This window comes from Heterocephalus glaber, unplaced genomic scaffold (assembly GCF_053883595.1).
Source record: "Heterocephalus glaber isolate CG9 unplaced genomic scaffold, H.glaber_assembly_v1.0 deba00001111, whole genome shotgun sequence".
Classification (NCBI taxonomy): Eukaryota; Metazoa; Chordata; class Mammalia; order Rodentia; family Bathyergidae; genus Heterocephalus; species Heterocephalus glaber.
In genome coordinates, this window is record NW_028258194.1 from 1,451,818 (window position 1) to 1,467,399 (window position 15,582).

At 48.6% G+C, this 15,582-nt stretch overlaps 1 protein-coding gene across 1 annotated transcript; it reads right to left on the reverse strand.

The window, feature by feature from the left end:
- Positions 1 to 29: 29 nt before the first annotated feature.
- Positions 30 to 5,903, reverse strand: LOC110347590 (uncharacterized). The gene is given in 7 exon segments (XM_087210101.1): positions 30 to 1,185; positions 2,406 to 2,488; positions 2,680 to 2,963; positions 3,684 to 3,746; positions 3,845 to 4,115; positions 4,118 to 4,208; positions 5,805 to 5,903. Coding segments are annotated over 7 exon segments (1,452 nt in total). The 3' UTR covers positions 30 to 624.
- Positions 5,904 to 15,582: the final 9,679 nt, after the last annotated feature.

Below are 15,582 nucleotides of genomic sequence, written 5' to 3' on the forward strand. Positions count from 1 at the left end.
AACGAATATCACCCTTTTGTCTTGTCACTTATTTATTTCTTTGTTCATTTCTTACGTGAATATCTCCAACAAGAGTGAACTCCCCTAGGTGGAATCTTTGGCTATTTTGTCACAGATGTACTGCAAGTTGCCTGATGAATATTTGTTGACTTAAATAAATTAATAAAAATTAAAATATCATACAATATTTCTAGGACTGACTACCACTTATTGGCCTTTTTATGTGCCAGGAACTCAGTGAAGACCCATTCTTACAGTATTTATCTCATTTAGTCCTCACCAATAAGTCTGTGAGATAGATGAGCATTTCTCCCACTTCTAGATGAATAACAAAACTCAGAGAGGCCAGTAACCTGCCCAGCTTCATAGCTCCTGACAGCTCAGCACTTTCAGATTTTGTGCTCTCAGGACCATCTCTGCACTACTGGAGAAGTCGTAGGGGGATTCTCAAATTTTCTCCTGAAGTGTGAGGACAGAGTGTGGGAAACTTTCAGCAGGGGCGTGATGGGATAAGCATTTTTTACACGGAGTGTGGTGGCTGAGTGAGGTGCCCCTCGCTGAAGATGGCCAGGCCCCAACCCCAGATCGGACAATCTGTCACCCAGAGGGATTTGATGATGTGACTCAGTTGGAGATCCAGACACGGGGCATTTGCCTTGGATGTGGAAGTGTCGCTCCGGGGCGCATTGAAGGAGGAGCTGTGTGCTCTGCAGCGTCTCTGGTGAGCATCGTAGCTGTGGTCAGCCCCTGATCCAAAGGCTGGCCTGTGACCCCAGGTGGTGTTGGCTGCTGAGGAAGCTCTTGACCTGTTGTTTGAATTCTTGTCTCACCAGGCACTGGCGCTTGAGTGACGACCTCCTTAGCTGGGTCTGGAGGCCGAGAGGAAAGCTCCTGCACAATCGAAGAAGCTCTGGCTTCTGAAGCCCATGGTGGACTTCTGCTGAGCTCCGGGCTCAGAGGTCCAGCTGTCACCGGAATCAGGTTTGGTTGTGGAAGCGTCACCCAGCAGTGCCTTGGAGGGACAGCTGCAGACTTCTCCAGGAAGTTCACCATCTGCACTGGGTTTTGGCACGATGGTGACTTCCAAGTCCAAAGGATGAGATGCAACACTGGGCAGTCGTGGCAGCAGAGCTTGCTCCTGAGCTGGTGGTGGGACTGTCCTCTCATAATGGGCTGGAGGGTGAGCTACGCTCTCATTGGGTGGCTCATATGGACACTGAGATGGATCCCCCAGCTGGGTTGGACAAAGTTGGAGCTCCTTGGGAAGCTCTGGAGGGGGAGATGGGGCTGGCAGCAGCCCTGGAAGGAGTTTCCCCTCAGGGAGCTCTTCAGGCTGAGGTGGCAGCCTCTGCTGAGCTGGAGAAGGTTCCATCTCATTAGGTGGCCCTGAAGCTGTGTCGACAGCCTCCTGGGGCACTGGAGATGGCTCTATTTGCTTGGGTAGCTCTGACGGTTGGGTTGAAAATGTTATGCTTTCGCCAAAGTGAAAACAACAGTAGTGCTCACAGAGGGCCCCACTGCTGAGCTGAGAGCTGTTGCTGGACGGGTGCAGCAGGGGGGTTTGGGGACCAAGCTGAGCTCTCCTGCTGGCATGGAGAATAATCCTCAGGAAGCTCTGCAGGCTGACTTGGGACCCTGCTATGGGATGCAGAAGGTTCATCCTTCATGGCAGGGTTGGACTGCTGAGTTGGAACCGCTTGCTTGTCAGTGAAAGGTCCAAACTGCTCAGGGGCCTCCTCTTCTGCTGAACTTTCAGTCTCAACCTCATTAGTCACCTCTGGAGGCTTAACAGTGACACAGTCCAATGCTGGAGGCTGCACTTGGTCAACATCCAGAGGACAAACTGTTGCCTTGTGATGTTCTAGAGCTCCCTGGTGATGTTGGGGAGCTCTGGAGGCTGAGCTGTAGCTTCTTGAGGGATGTACAGATGTGGCCTCCTGCTGGGTTTAAGAAGGTTCACCCTCCTCAGAAGCCTAGGTCCCATCTGTGGTCTCCTGCTGGCTGGAGAGGTTTGCTCAGCCTGAACAGGTTCTGAAGATGGAGCTGGAGCCTCCTGTTGGAAATGTAAGGGTTCAACTCCTTCAGAGGGATCTGGAGGCAGACTTGGGGCCTCCTTCTGCATCACAGGAGGTTCCACATTATCCAGTGGAACTGAGGGTTGAGCTGTAGCCTCATGGTGGGTTAGGGAAGTTCCCACCTCTGCAGTGGGTGCAGGTGTCCTGGTGAGCTGCAGGTCTGAAGGTGTCACAGTCACCTTGGGCAGTGTCAATACTTGGCTTGATGGTGACCTGAGTTGAAATTGTGACTTAATCCACACTCTCCGGAGGGAACACTGAAGCTGGAGTGTTTTCCTGGACCCGAGGTTTGTCTTCCCTGGGAAACTTTGCAAGCTGAGCTGGAGCTACCAGCTGGTTCTCAGAAGATTCAGCCTCCTCAGCAGCCTCAGAAGGTTGAGCTGGCTGTTCCTGCTCATGGGGAGGTTCAGCCTCTACAGGAGAGCATGGAGGCGGAGAAGGGGCCTCCTGCTGGGCTGGAGAAGATTCAACCCCCTGGTAGGCTCTGAAGTTGTGGTAAGTTCCACATCCACTGGCTTCGTTATCACAATGGACAAGCTATGATTGGAAGCTAGATCCTGACCTGGAGGTCAGAGTGTCACCTGCTGAAGTAGTGGGATTTTACCTGTACTCTCCAGAAGGGCCTCTGAAGCTTGAGCATCTTCCTGGACTGAAGGTTTGAATTCCTCCAGGGGATTTTCAATCTGAGGTGGAGCTTCCAGCTGGCTTCCAGAAGGTTCTACCTCCTCAGGAGCCTCAGAATGTTGAACTGGCTGCTTCTGCTCCTGGGGCGAAGATTCAGTCTCCTCGGGAGAGCCTGGCAGCTGAGCTGGGGCCTTCTGCTGAGCTGGAGAAGATTTGACCTCCCCAGTAGGCTCTGAAGTTACAGCAAGCTCCATATCTGCTGGCCTAACAGTCACATTGGACAAATTATGATAGGATCTGCAGGCCGCACTGTCACCTCATGAAGAGGTGGAATTTCAGCTGTCCTCTCCAGTGGGACCTCTTGAGTATCTTCTTGGACTGGAGGTTTGACTTCCTCCAGGGGAATTATTTGCAGGCTGAGCTAGAGCATCCCGCTGGCTTCCAGAAGGTTCTACCTCCTCAGGACTCTCTGGAGATGAGGCTGGGACCTGCAGCTGGCTTGAAATCGAGACTCCCTCCCTGCCTGGGTGGTCATCATAACCTTCACGGCCACATTAACTGTGACGAATCTCGAGTGTGAGCGCCAGGCTTCACTCCTACGGGGAGATGGCGCTTTTCCCTCCTGAGGCACCGACAGCTGCTCTACACCCTCCTCAGCAGCAAGGACACACTGAGCCTGGGCCTCCTGCCGTGTGGAAGAAGGTTCCAGTCCTCAGGGCACTGTGAGTGTTGATGTGTGGCTTCTTGCTGAGGTGAAGAGGGTCGGCCCTGGGAGTCTCTGGCGCTGAGTTTGGACCCTCAGCTGGGATTGAGAAGGTCCAGTTTGTCCAGGGGGCTCTGGAGGCTCATCTGCGTTCTCCCAGGATTCCAGATCAAGGCTGTCCTGGTCAGCTGTATCCGCACTCAGGTCTACATGATCATCCTGAGAGGTTTGTTTCAGAAGCTTAGGATTTACAAGCTCCCACCTCCACCTTAGCAAGTCACCCATGCTGAGCCAGCTCTTCCTTCTTCTGGTGTGAAAGAAACTTAGGTGCTTTTGACCGCTGACTGTCAAGAGGTGAGACAAGGGTGTCAAGGGCCAGGTGGTTTGGACCCTGATGCAGCCTGGCAGCCTGGACCTTCCTTTTGAGGCCAGGAGGCAGAGCTAGATCTTGGTTCTGATCCCACCTAGCGCTGGAACTAGCGCCACCTTATCCAGCTCTGGGGACAGCTGTCCAGCGAACTCGCAAGGTGGAGACAACATCTTAGTGGGCACCAAGGAATCCAGGTAATCAAAGCCCCTGTGGTTTGCTGGGGGAGTGAGGGCATGGAGAGATTTGGATGGAAGATCAGAGTGGAGGGAAGAGGCCTTATTTGGCCCCAGGGCCTCAGAGTTCAGCTGGACTGGGTTTGGGGCCCAGTCTGGCTGTGGGCAGCCAGGATCAGCAGCCACAACTGTGGACAAACCAGCAACCATGGAGCCCAGAAGCGCAGCACAAACACGACAGGGCAAGGTTCGGTGGCAGAGATCTAGGCCAATAGGGTGCTGACACTTCATCTGCTAGAATCTTTCTGGAAGCCACCAGCGTGCCAAGTGCCTCAGCAACTGTGCAGCCTCCATTCTGCCTCAGCGCACCCCTTATGACATCACAGCTCAGGAGGCCTTTATTGGCAGTTGCTGAGCAGTGGCCTCCCTGAAGAGCTGGCACTGGCCTTTTCCAGGGCCTCTTCCTCCATAGCAGTGCAGGATGTGTGCCCGCACTGGGTGGTCTTGGGCTCGCAGCAGAATGGGGTGGGGCAGGACAGAGCTTCCCATGGAATTCAGGGCTGCGCTGTGCCTCGGGATGCTCAGAAGTACTGGTCCAGCCCTGGCAACTGGAGCTCTTCTCCTCCATGCTGATAGTCTTTCTCTCCTTGGCTGCACTGCTTCCAAGCAAAGCAACCGACCTGCAAAGTCGGGATGGTTGGGTGGAGTCAGGAGAACACACACGAAGGCACTGTGTTCCACCGTGCTGCCCTTCGGTCTGAACTCAGCAAGGGTTCCATGCGTCAGGACTCATCCCTGTCTGTCAAGGGAAGCCCCGTAGGCATCCACTTTGTGATGACTCCACAGTCTCCGCAGGAGGGGCTTGTGCAATGGGCAGTTGAATCCGAGTGACAGGGTGTGACCCAGTGTGCACTCTTTACAGGGTGTGGGGTCTCTCCCCGTCCCACCGGGCCTCGATCCAGTCACGTGTCTAGACCTGACCTGCTTTCCAGAGGTCTGCCTGGCGTGTACACATGGAGAAGACACTTAGGATGTCTGCTAAGAGCTTTTCTAGAAGCTCCACTGCAGACCGACTTCCTCCACGGTGCTTCTAGAGCAGCTGTCCTCCTCATTTCTTGTCTGGCACAGCCCGAGCATGGAAAGCCCAGGAAGAGGCTTCGTCTCCAATCCCGAGTGCCCTGCACATGGCTGCGCGCAGTGATGTTTGAAAATGGAGCTGATTCCGAAGTTGCTCATTTCAGGTGGATCTGTGGTACAGTTAAGTTTCCGAAATCACTGCTCACTTCCTCCCCTCGAGTTTCACAGGAAGACAGACTTCTAATGTCTGAGGTTGCCTTGACTGGTTTTATTTCCATTGAACTAAAGTCCTTGTTTTACATGTAAAAACTTCCAATACTTTCTCAGAAGGCAACTATGTCTTTTCAAAACAAAACACTTTAGCACAGAAGGAGTTAATTTAAAAATCTCAAAATTAATTTCCTACAGTGGCATGAAACACATTTTTGCCCCCTCCCTTCTAAGCATCCTAAATGTAGTAAATAAAGTCTATTGTTTTCAGAAATTACTCCAGCAACTTTATCCCTCATCCGGGGTTTTTACACAACAAATTTACGGGAGAGGTCTTGTGAGCGGCATCGGACCCAGAGGCAGGGAGAAGCCCAGAGCTGCTAACTCCGTACTGAAGGCAGCATTGTGTCAGAGCCACACGCACCTGCACTCGAGGCTGAGCTCACTGTGAGCCCTGGACCCTGTCCGCGGGGAGGCGCAGGACTTCCCCAGGCGCTCGAGAGGCCCAGCCCTCCCCTGGGTCCACAACTGGAGGAGCATCGGAGAGGCCAGTTCTGCACCTGGCACCTCACACACGGGGTCAGGGCCCAGAAGCCCCCTGCACTCCCAGCGCTCCCAGAGTTCACCGCATTTCCCGAGATACATCTGAAATCTTCCAAATCCTGCCGCATGGCCTTTAGCTTGCTTTGTAGTTTTATTTTTGCCGTATGAAGCTTGAACCCAGGGGATCCCACATGGAGTAAGCGCTCTACGCCTGGGTTGCATCCCTACCCATCTTGTTGGATACTGCTGGTTGTTTTGAATCTTGCCTACATGGGCTGCTCCAGTTTACATAGCCACACACAGAATTAGATCCTGAAGTTCCGCTTTAATAAAGAGGCTTGAAATTATTCAGAACCCCCCCCCCCGTACTAGGGATTAAACCCACGACTTTCTCACTGATCCACATCTCCAGCCCTTTTTATTGTTTATTTAGAGACAGGATCTCAGTCATTAAGTTGCCTGGAGTGGGCTTGAATTTGGGATCCTCCTGCCTCAGGCTCCTACAGCGCTGGGATTACAGATCCGCTCAACCACACCTGAGTTCCATCTTCTTATGGGAGTCACAGCGGTTTGTCTCTCTGACGTGTCACCTGTTCACATCCCAGAGAAGGATCCGCATCAGTAGCCAGAATGCATCGCACAGGGAGCAGCATCGCGCTGCGGCTCAAGATCTTTCTGCCTGTTCCCTCTGTGTCTCTAGTGCAGCGTGGCTGTCTGTTTAGGAGGGACAGGGCAGCTCATGGCTCCTGAGCTAGGACTGTCACGGCAGACCAAAGCAGCTGAGTGCTACACCCAAGTGTCAAGCTCAGTGCTCCAGCGAGGTGCCACCACTCAGAGGCACAGCTGAGCTTTGCAGCTGTGTCCACACACCCCACCATGACTGGGGTGCAGAGCTGTTCAGAGATGCCACACAGACAGAGGGAGCAGGGTGAGGAGGGGATTCTTCATGTTGCAGAGGAGAAGGGTGCCCAGTGGGTGGCCCCAAAGGCTCCCGGTGGCCGTCTACAGTGTGCCTGCGGGTCACTGGATGGCTAGGCGACCATCTCAGTCCACTTGAGAAGAGACTGAGGGTGCTGTGGGCTGTGCCAGTGCCGTCTCAGGGAGCCTGCCCAGGGCTCAGAGGGCGGCTGGAGGTGAAGGACAGAGAAGGGGCAGTGGGGAGGCAGGGAAGGACCTGAGACCCGGAGGTGGACACTCAGTGCGGAGTAGTGGGAAGTCGGCTGTTGTCTGGGATTGGAAGGGATGCCCACACCTAGCACCTTGCTGTTTGCTCAGTGCAGCTGCATTTTGGTCCTGTGGGTCATCTGGATGCTTTCCTGAGGACTTCAGTAGTCCAGGCAACATGGCCTCTCCATTCTACCAGCCAAACCCTTGAGAAAACAGGTTCCGCCTTATCCCTCCCTATCTGGCACAACTTGGGGCCGGGTGCTCGACACCTTTCTTCCTTGGCATTCTCATTTCCATTTTGTGATGGCAGCAGTCACCTTAGCTTATTTTGTTAGGAGGAACCAATGCTGTCACAGCAGGGATAGGTCAAGCGTGTGGGAAAACGCTATTTGCCAACAGGGTGGAAGTATCGATAATGAAGCTGAGGAACAAAACCTGGGCTTTCTGTGATCCCTAACAGCAGCTCATACATCATGCAGGTTGCAAGCCAGCCTCCCCTCCTGTCTCCATAAAGACTGAGCATAAAGAACATTATTTTCAAAAATGGAAGCATCTAGTTAAACATTAACTGGGAGACTGGTTCTTCTGAGGTCTCGCCTTGCAGCACTTACACAGCAGCTAAGTCAGATGGTAGTGCTTTGACAGCACCCCATTTACTGTGCTGTATAAATAGCAACTGACAGCAGCGCCTTGCAGTCTTTCTGTCTCCCCACTTTGCACTTTCTCCAGTGGTTTATGCACGCACGCACACACACACACACACACACACACTTTCTCTGCCCATCATAATAGCTATGGGCTTCTCCCCTCCCCACTTCTTCCAACAGGCACGTCCATTTTTAGTTAATGCAAAACAAATGGCAGCTTTTAAAGGCAGCCTTTTACAGTGGGGCAGAGTTGAATTAACTGTAAAAACCTTTTAGTTGCAGCTTTTATGTTCGCCTCCCTTCCCCAGACATTGCTGCCCCTTGTCTGTGTTTCCCTTTAAGATCACGGCTCTCAGAAGGGGTCTCTCAGGGGCTGTGGGGTACAGCTCACAGAAGCATCTGCTGAGGAACTGTCATGCTAGGTGCCCAGACCGGGGAAGAGCAAGAAGGAGAACCTAGCCAAGGTCACATTTGTGTGTGCAAAGAAATGTTTTCTGGGAAGTTCGTTGTGCCAACCTGTGCTCAAAATGCTAGTGGTATTTGTGTTGGCCCTGGGCCACATGTATGAAGCAGGACACTTGAAATGACTAGAATGTTCAGAATACTTCTGATGTGACCAGCTTGTCAGCTTAGAAGACTGTGAGACCTACAGGGCCACTGCGGGGAGAAGCTTCCTCACCCGCTTACCTCAAATGACTCCATCCAGGAGAGAAACCTTGGTGTTTGGCAGCAGGAGAAAATCTGTTGTGAATGTTTCACTGAGTCACTAGGGAACAAGCCACCTGGGGAAAGGATTCTCAAGTGTTTGGAACATGGGAAAGCTTTCCAGCAGCAGAGAATAGCAGCTCCAGGTGTCAAGTCACGATGGGGAGAGAAGGCATGGACTCGGTGTGGGGAGAGAACCTCCAGGGATATATCTGGTGTGGGGTTTGATGGGAATTCAGATGGTCGATGGAATCCACTTGGCATCCATTACGACTTGTATCTAGATGTCCCCACAAAGCCTCATGAAGTCATAGATGGGAGTTTCAAAGGTAGTGAGGTTAGGGTGTTGGAATATGACTGGGGTGTGAACGTGGTGTTAAGGGTGAGGAAGAAGGAAGCCCCACCCTGGGTGTGGGTGACACCAATCAATAGGCTCACAGCCTGTATGGAACATCAAGGGCAAGAGAAGACAGGTTTGCTGCTGTTGCTTGCTACCTTCTGGCTGCCTTGCCATGCCATGGATGGTGTCTCCTCTATGATGCCCCTCTGCCATGTCACCCTGTTTTGGAACCTGATTATGGACTGGGAAACCTCTACAAACTGTGAGCTGAAGTAAACCTTTCCTCCTTTAACTTTTGGTGTTTGTAATTTTGTCTCAGCAATGAGAAAAGTAACTAGGTAGATTTTGGGGCTGGATGTGGGGCCATTGCTATGACACTGCCAGGCCATGTGGTTCAGGAGCCTTTGGAACTGGCTTGTGGGAAGTTTGGAAAGGTTTGGAGACACCAGCTGAAGAAGCAGTCCTAGAATGCTGTAATCCGAACGTGGTGGGAGATACTGGTCAGACCTCAAAAGACCAGAATGCTGGTAAAAATGCATCTGGTAAGGCCCAGGGCCAGGAGGTGTTAGTGAGGAACAAGGACTGCATTGGCTCTTGGACTCCAGACCATGCGTCTCATGCTTTGGCAGAAAACTTTTCTGCATTTTACTCTTGTCCAGAGGCTTTGCCTAAGATTGAGATTAAGTGGACTAATTAATCTGGTGGGAGAAATTTCACGGCAGTCTAATGTTGAAGTAGTAGCATGGCTACTGTTGGGGGCTTTCAGCCAGACCTATGTTGAGAATCAAGAGAGGAGAGCTCAGCAGAATGATTTTATATGTTTTAAGTTTGATCAGAAAGGAAGCCTCAGTAGAGACCTGCAAAGACAGAGCAGAGAAGAACTTGGTTGCTGAGAAGGAACAGGAGAATGGAAAAGATGGCTTGAGGACATCACAAGAACCTTCAGGAGTCCAACTTTTGCAGCCTCAAAGTTGCAAAAGCTAAGACTTTGCTTTGAGAAGGGAGCCCCAGGGCACCAAGTTCCAGAATGGCAGCAGCCTAGGGAATTTGTTCCTTGGGATTGGGTTCATAATGCTCAGCAATCCAGGCACTCAATGCCTACAGCCAAGAGGAAGGAAGCCTGGCTACTGCTCCAGCTGGCAGCAGACCTTGGCATCATCCACATGGCACTGGTTTTAGGCACATGCAGAATGCAAGCGCTGTGGGGTGAGGAAGGCTTCACCCGGATTCCAGAAGAAGGCCTGGGAGGCAGGCAGGGTGCCCCCGAGAGGGCAGTGTGTGCAGCTGTGAGTGTGAAGCTGAAGGTGCAGTGGAGACTCCGAAAGGTTGGAGAAGCCAGGAACGGGGATCATTTGGGGAAAACTGCAAGAAGCCAGCAAAGCTGGCTCAAGAAAGAAGCCATGAGAGCTGCAACTGTCATGAGTCATTCTATATAATTTTGGGGAAAATCATTTCATAATTAAAGTATGAGTATGGCTGTCTAATGGCCAAGGTCACCTTGCCTGCGAGCCAGCCATGGAATGTGGAAACATAACTCTGTTTTGCCTCTCGTCACAAGTTGAGGCCTCAACGGTCCCATGAGACTGTGACACTCAAGGGCAAGAGTACATCAGCTGAAGACATCCTGGTTCTTTGAGAACTGAGTAGTAATAAAAAAAGAGAAAGTTTTCACCCGGGGGAAAGACACATTCTTTATTAGACTGCTACCGTGTCCCACCTACTACTGTGAGGATGCTCTCCCCACTACTCTCTCAACATAAGACCACCTCCGCCCTCTGAATCCTAAGTCACTTGATGCTCCCTCCCATTATTGTGTGCACCCAATAAATAATGCCTGGCTTGGGGGTATCTTTCCCCACTCTGAGGCACTGCCTCCCAGCCCCCATGTACTTTCAAATTACACAAAGTCTCTATTGTGTTTCTTTCTCAGCCCTGCCCATCCCCCCTTTGAGGCAGTTGGAGGATTGATCACCCTCTGATACTTGGTGCCCACACATGGGAGCATGCAGGCCTGAGGGAAGATTCCACTCAAGTGGAGAAAAGGATGCGTGATGTGTTAGGTAGCAAGAGGACTTCACAGGGTGAGTTCAGAAGGTGTCCAAAGAGAAAATGAAAGGTAAAGCACCTGGCACCATGGAAAGTTTCTGCAGCTGGGATAATGGGAAAGAACCAATCTATAGAGCAGCAAATAACACCCAACTCTTGCATAAGCTGCTTAAACAGCCAGAACTCAAGTTAGTCCTGGCACCTTCAATAAAATGGTGCATGGGATTGTTGTGGTCAACCCTTGTTTTCCACAGGTGGGAACCTTAAATTTAAAAGATTGGCATAGTATTGAGGAAAATTTCAAAAGAGCTCATGGGCGAGGAGAGTCTATCTGTCCTAAGACCTTTTTAGCTTGGGCCTAGAAAAATCAATTTTGGTTCTTTAAACGCCAGCCCTACCAAGGGTCCTGTCCTTGGTCAGGGTGAGGAAGAGAAATGTACTAAGGAGGAAAAGTCACCTAGTGCTCCTCCTGCTCCTGGGGAAGACTCAGAGGCAGATGAGGCTCAGAAAGAGCCTCCTTGGCCTGCACCACCAGGCTACTTAAACAGGAAACATTCTGCACCTTGTCTGCCTGAATATCAGCAGCTGGGTGAGGAAGCAGGTGTGCGCCAGGGTGTTCTTAGCCCTCGTTGCTTTCCAGTAACAGTGAGGGCCTATCCAAACAATGAGTCAGTTTGTTCACGAACATCTTGTGTTTGACTTCAAACTTTTTAAGGAAATAAAACAAAGTGTTGCTAATAGTGGAGCTCAGGGACCATTTACTTTGAGTGTTTTGGGTTCTGTGCTGGGGACTTACTCTCTAACCCCACATGATGTTAGACACGTTGCTCATTCTTGTTTGTCCTCTGTCAATATCTCCATTTTAATGTACAATGGTAAGATCTTGTGATAGAGCATGCCACCAGAAGAGATGAAGAAATACGGCCGGTGTAACCCAGGAAGTGCTCCTAGGAAACGAGCCCTATGCACACATGCCACAACACTTACATTAAGGCTTGTCAGGATATCGGTTCAAGAACTCATAGGGGTTCTGTGCCAACTCAAAAAAATTTATATATTATGTTAATTTGGTAAATGCCAATACTATTCCTTCCAAAAGGGAGGTTGTTTATTAGTTTCATAGAGCTCAGATTATTCCTAAAGCAAAAGTACTTGAAACAATAATTATGTCACACACAAAAAAAGAAAAAGGAACACCTAAAATCCAAGTGGTTCAGGTACACATGCAGATGGCTCAGACCAAAGGACCCTCCAAAGGTGCCAGCAACCATGCAGAGACCCAATAACTTACAAGATTAAAATCAGTTTGGTTGCTGGGGGCTCTAAACAAATATACACACCTCTTTTATTCCAAATATGTCACTTTAAAGACTAAAACAATAGAATTTTATTCCATATAACCCCCAGAGACAAGCAACTGTCACACGTGTCTATCAAACTTTATATTGGTGAATTGAGGCATTAACATTGATGGTTATAATTGATAGATATTGACTCATCCTTGTCATGATGTTTTACTTTTGCTGGCTCTTTAATTTCTACTTTTCCCCCCTTCCCTTTAGTTTCTTACCTTGCCTGGTGGCTTCCCTCTGTTGGGCCTCGTGGAGTTGTGACCTTCATTGTTTTTTTCTAGGATATTGTTTAGAATTGCTTGGAGTGCTGGTTTGGTGTTCATGAAATTTCTTTGTTGTGGAAGTATCTAATTTCCCCATCAATTTTGAAAGATAATTTTGCAGGATACAACAGTCTAGGTTGGAAGTAATTTTCTTTTAGGGGTTGAAATACTTGACTCCAGGCTCTCCTTGACTTGAGGGTTTGTGTTGAGAAGTCTGCTCTGATTCTGATGGGGTTTCCTTTGTAGGTGATTTGTTTCTTTTCTCTAACTGCTTGTAGGATTTTGTTCTTCTGCTGGGTTTCTGGGATCTTGACTATTATATGTCTAGGTGTAGATTTTTTTGATCATGGCTAGTTGGAGTTCTATATGCCTCACTTATCTGTATGTCCAATTCTCTACCTCTGTCTGGGAAGTTTTTGAGTATTACTTCTGTGAACAGATTTTTTATGTCAATTGTACTTTCTCCTGTGTTTTTGTGGACTCCTATCAGTCTTATGTTATTCTTCTTTGCATCATCTAGCAGCTGGTGGATTGATTTCTCATGGTCCCTTACTATTTTTAAGAAACCTCTATTTTCATGGTCATTAACTACAATCCTGTCTTCTGTATCTGATATTCTATCTTCACATTCCCTTAATCTTCTGTGATTACTTTCAGTGGAGTTTTTAATCTCCTGAATATCTGTTTGAATCTGTTTCATGGTTTCTATTTCTTTCTTATGTTGGGTGATCATGGTTTCCATTTCTTTCTTATGCTGGGCATTCATGGCTTCCAGCATGTTTCTGAGCTCATCTATTTTTTTTTATCTGTTTCTGTTCTAGAGCCTCTAATCATATGTTTTACTCTGCTCACCATCTCTGTAGTTATCTGGGAAATTATTTCTGTTTTGAGTTTTTCTAGGGCCTCATTCATCTGTTTTGTTACTTCCTGTGCTATCAGTTCAGGGTGTCCAGGTGGTTGATTATCAGACTTTTCCACCTCATTTCCCCCAGAATTTACCCTTGGTGGGGTGGAAGTCTGGGTTTGTGCCTTGCTTAAATGTCTTCTCATTTTTGTTTTTGATACCATCCTTGGTTTAATTCCTGGGTTGATACTTTCAAATTGCTTATTGTAAGTATCTTTGTTGCTTGTAATTAGAACCCTTATGGAATGATTGCTTCACAGAGGTGTCTTCCAGATATAGCTGGTCTTTAGATTTGAGTCTCTAATGACTCTGAGGCTATCTCATTTTCATTATACCAGAAAGGACAACTGATTAGATCAATCACAACACCTCAGCCCAAGTGATACAATCAGCAACACCATAGCATCAAGTACATCTTAGAAAATGACAATTTGTGGTAGTTATTAATCTATCACCTTTAACTGTGTGAATTAAATCAAAATCGAGGACCAACCCAACATATGTTTATAGTGAATAAACTCTTCAATATAGCAACTTTACCCTTCAGGATGGGGAGTTAGAAGGAGTTGGGGAGGGAGAGATAGGTAGGTAGAAGGATAGGGGAAGGTTAGCAGTGAGGCCAGAGGACACAAGCGAGAGAAGGAAAAAGGGAAGAAAAGAAAAATAAAGAAGAAATTCCAATTAGGGCCAGAACAGGAACAAAAAGGGAGCTGAAGAACAATATGGACAGCAAGAGAGTGAGTGTGTGAGAGAGAGAGAGAAAGGAAAGAGAAAAGAAGGAAAAAAAGAAGAGAAAAATAAAAATTTGAAAAGAGTAGGAAAAAAAAGTAAAAATAAGAACAACCCCCCCCAATAATAATTTTGAAAATAACAAAAAGTAAAAATGAAAATGAAGGGCCTCCTCCAGGGTATGTCTCTACTGTCACAATAGACAACATGGGCAGCCATGTGCAGATATAAATCAGTGAGTCTCAGCAAGCCAGTTGCAGACCTGTGGGATTCAAGCAGATTTCTGGCTGCAAGTCCCAAGTTGAGCTCCCTGTCCTCCTGCAGGGTTGAACTCTGTAATATTCTACTGCAGGTTCCCACTGCCCTTCCCCTGAAGATAGTCCAGGTCCCGATGGGCAGTTATGATCCCTCCAACTTACCCAGTATGGTGGTCTGGTGTCCCCTGTGTCTTTGTAGTGTGGAACCAGGTAGCGGCACAGCCAGGAGGTGTGTGTGTGGGGGTGGTTCTTGTAGATGCCCACGCAGCTGAGCAGATCGCTGCCATGGGCATGGCCAGTGGTGAGGGGTCCTCACCTTCTGGCTGGTCCCCGCTGGTGTGCGTGGCGAGGGTTGAATGGAGCAGGGGTCCTGGCAGCATGGTGCCTATCAAACTTTAAAGCACAACTTCTAAAACAAAAAGGGGGAGTACAGCTACCTCCACAAGCTCAACTAGATCCTGATACTATCATTTTAAATTTTTTAAATCCACTTGTGGAAAGCAAATATAATCCATCAGAACTCCACTGGCACAAGAACAAATCTACAGACAGGCCCTAGACGTAAGTGCTGTAAAAGGATGTCCTGACAGAAAGGTAGAATGGCTCAATACAATTCATAACTTGGGGAAAAGCTTTTGCTTGTGTTTTACGGATAATGGAGACACACCATGGCTGCCATCCAGGAAGCTTGGATTGCCTTTCTTCCAGGGTAAAGTATGGGCCGGTAGAGGTTTGATCTCAGCATAGGAAAGAAACGTCCTATATTTAAAGTTATAAAGAAAAGGTTCCAACTGGTCTTTTTATCTTTAATCCTTGTGTTTTCCTTTGTGGCACAGTAATTTAGAGAGAAAACTTGATTGTAATTGGATTATAATTGTGTACCCAGTCATCCCTAAAGACATAAAAACTAAAGCAATTGCTAACCATCCTCCTCATTTTACTTACTCTCCTCTGTGTGCAAAATGCTTGTGCACAGTCTCATTATTGCTATACCACCTCATCTCAGGCCTGGTCGGCCCATGCCCCTGAAAACTTGGTCACATGAGCTCAGGTCCATTCATGCGGCTGGAGAACAAATAGATTTCTTCCCACCCACATGTTCGATTTCTCAGGCTCATATTACATGGAATGGATTTCATAAAGGCGCAGCTCTGCCACGGAAAATGTGTAGAAGCCAATCAGGAAGATATGGAAAATTGGGACCCTGTCGATTTATTGACCAGGAACCATGGGGAAATTTTATGGGAAGAAAGGACAATAATACAGACTGGTAAAAATTAAACTGGATTAACCTTGATAATGGGACTAAAAAAATCTGTCTACTAAGGAAATATGTTGGATAGAAGAAGGTTTTAGTACACCTTCTCCCCAGTTTTTGCATTATGGAAAACTTGGGC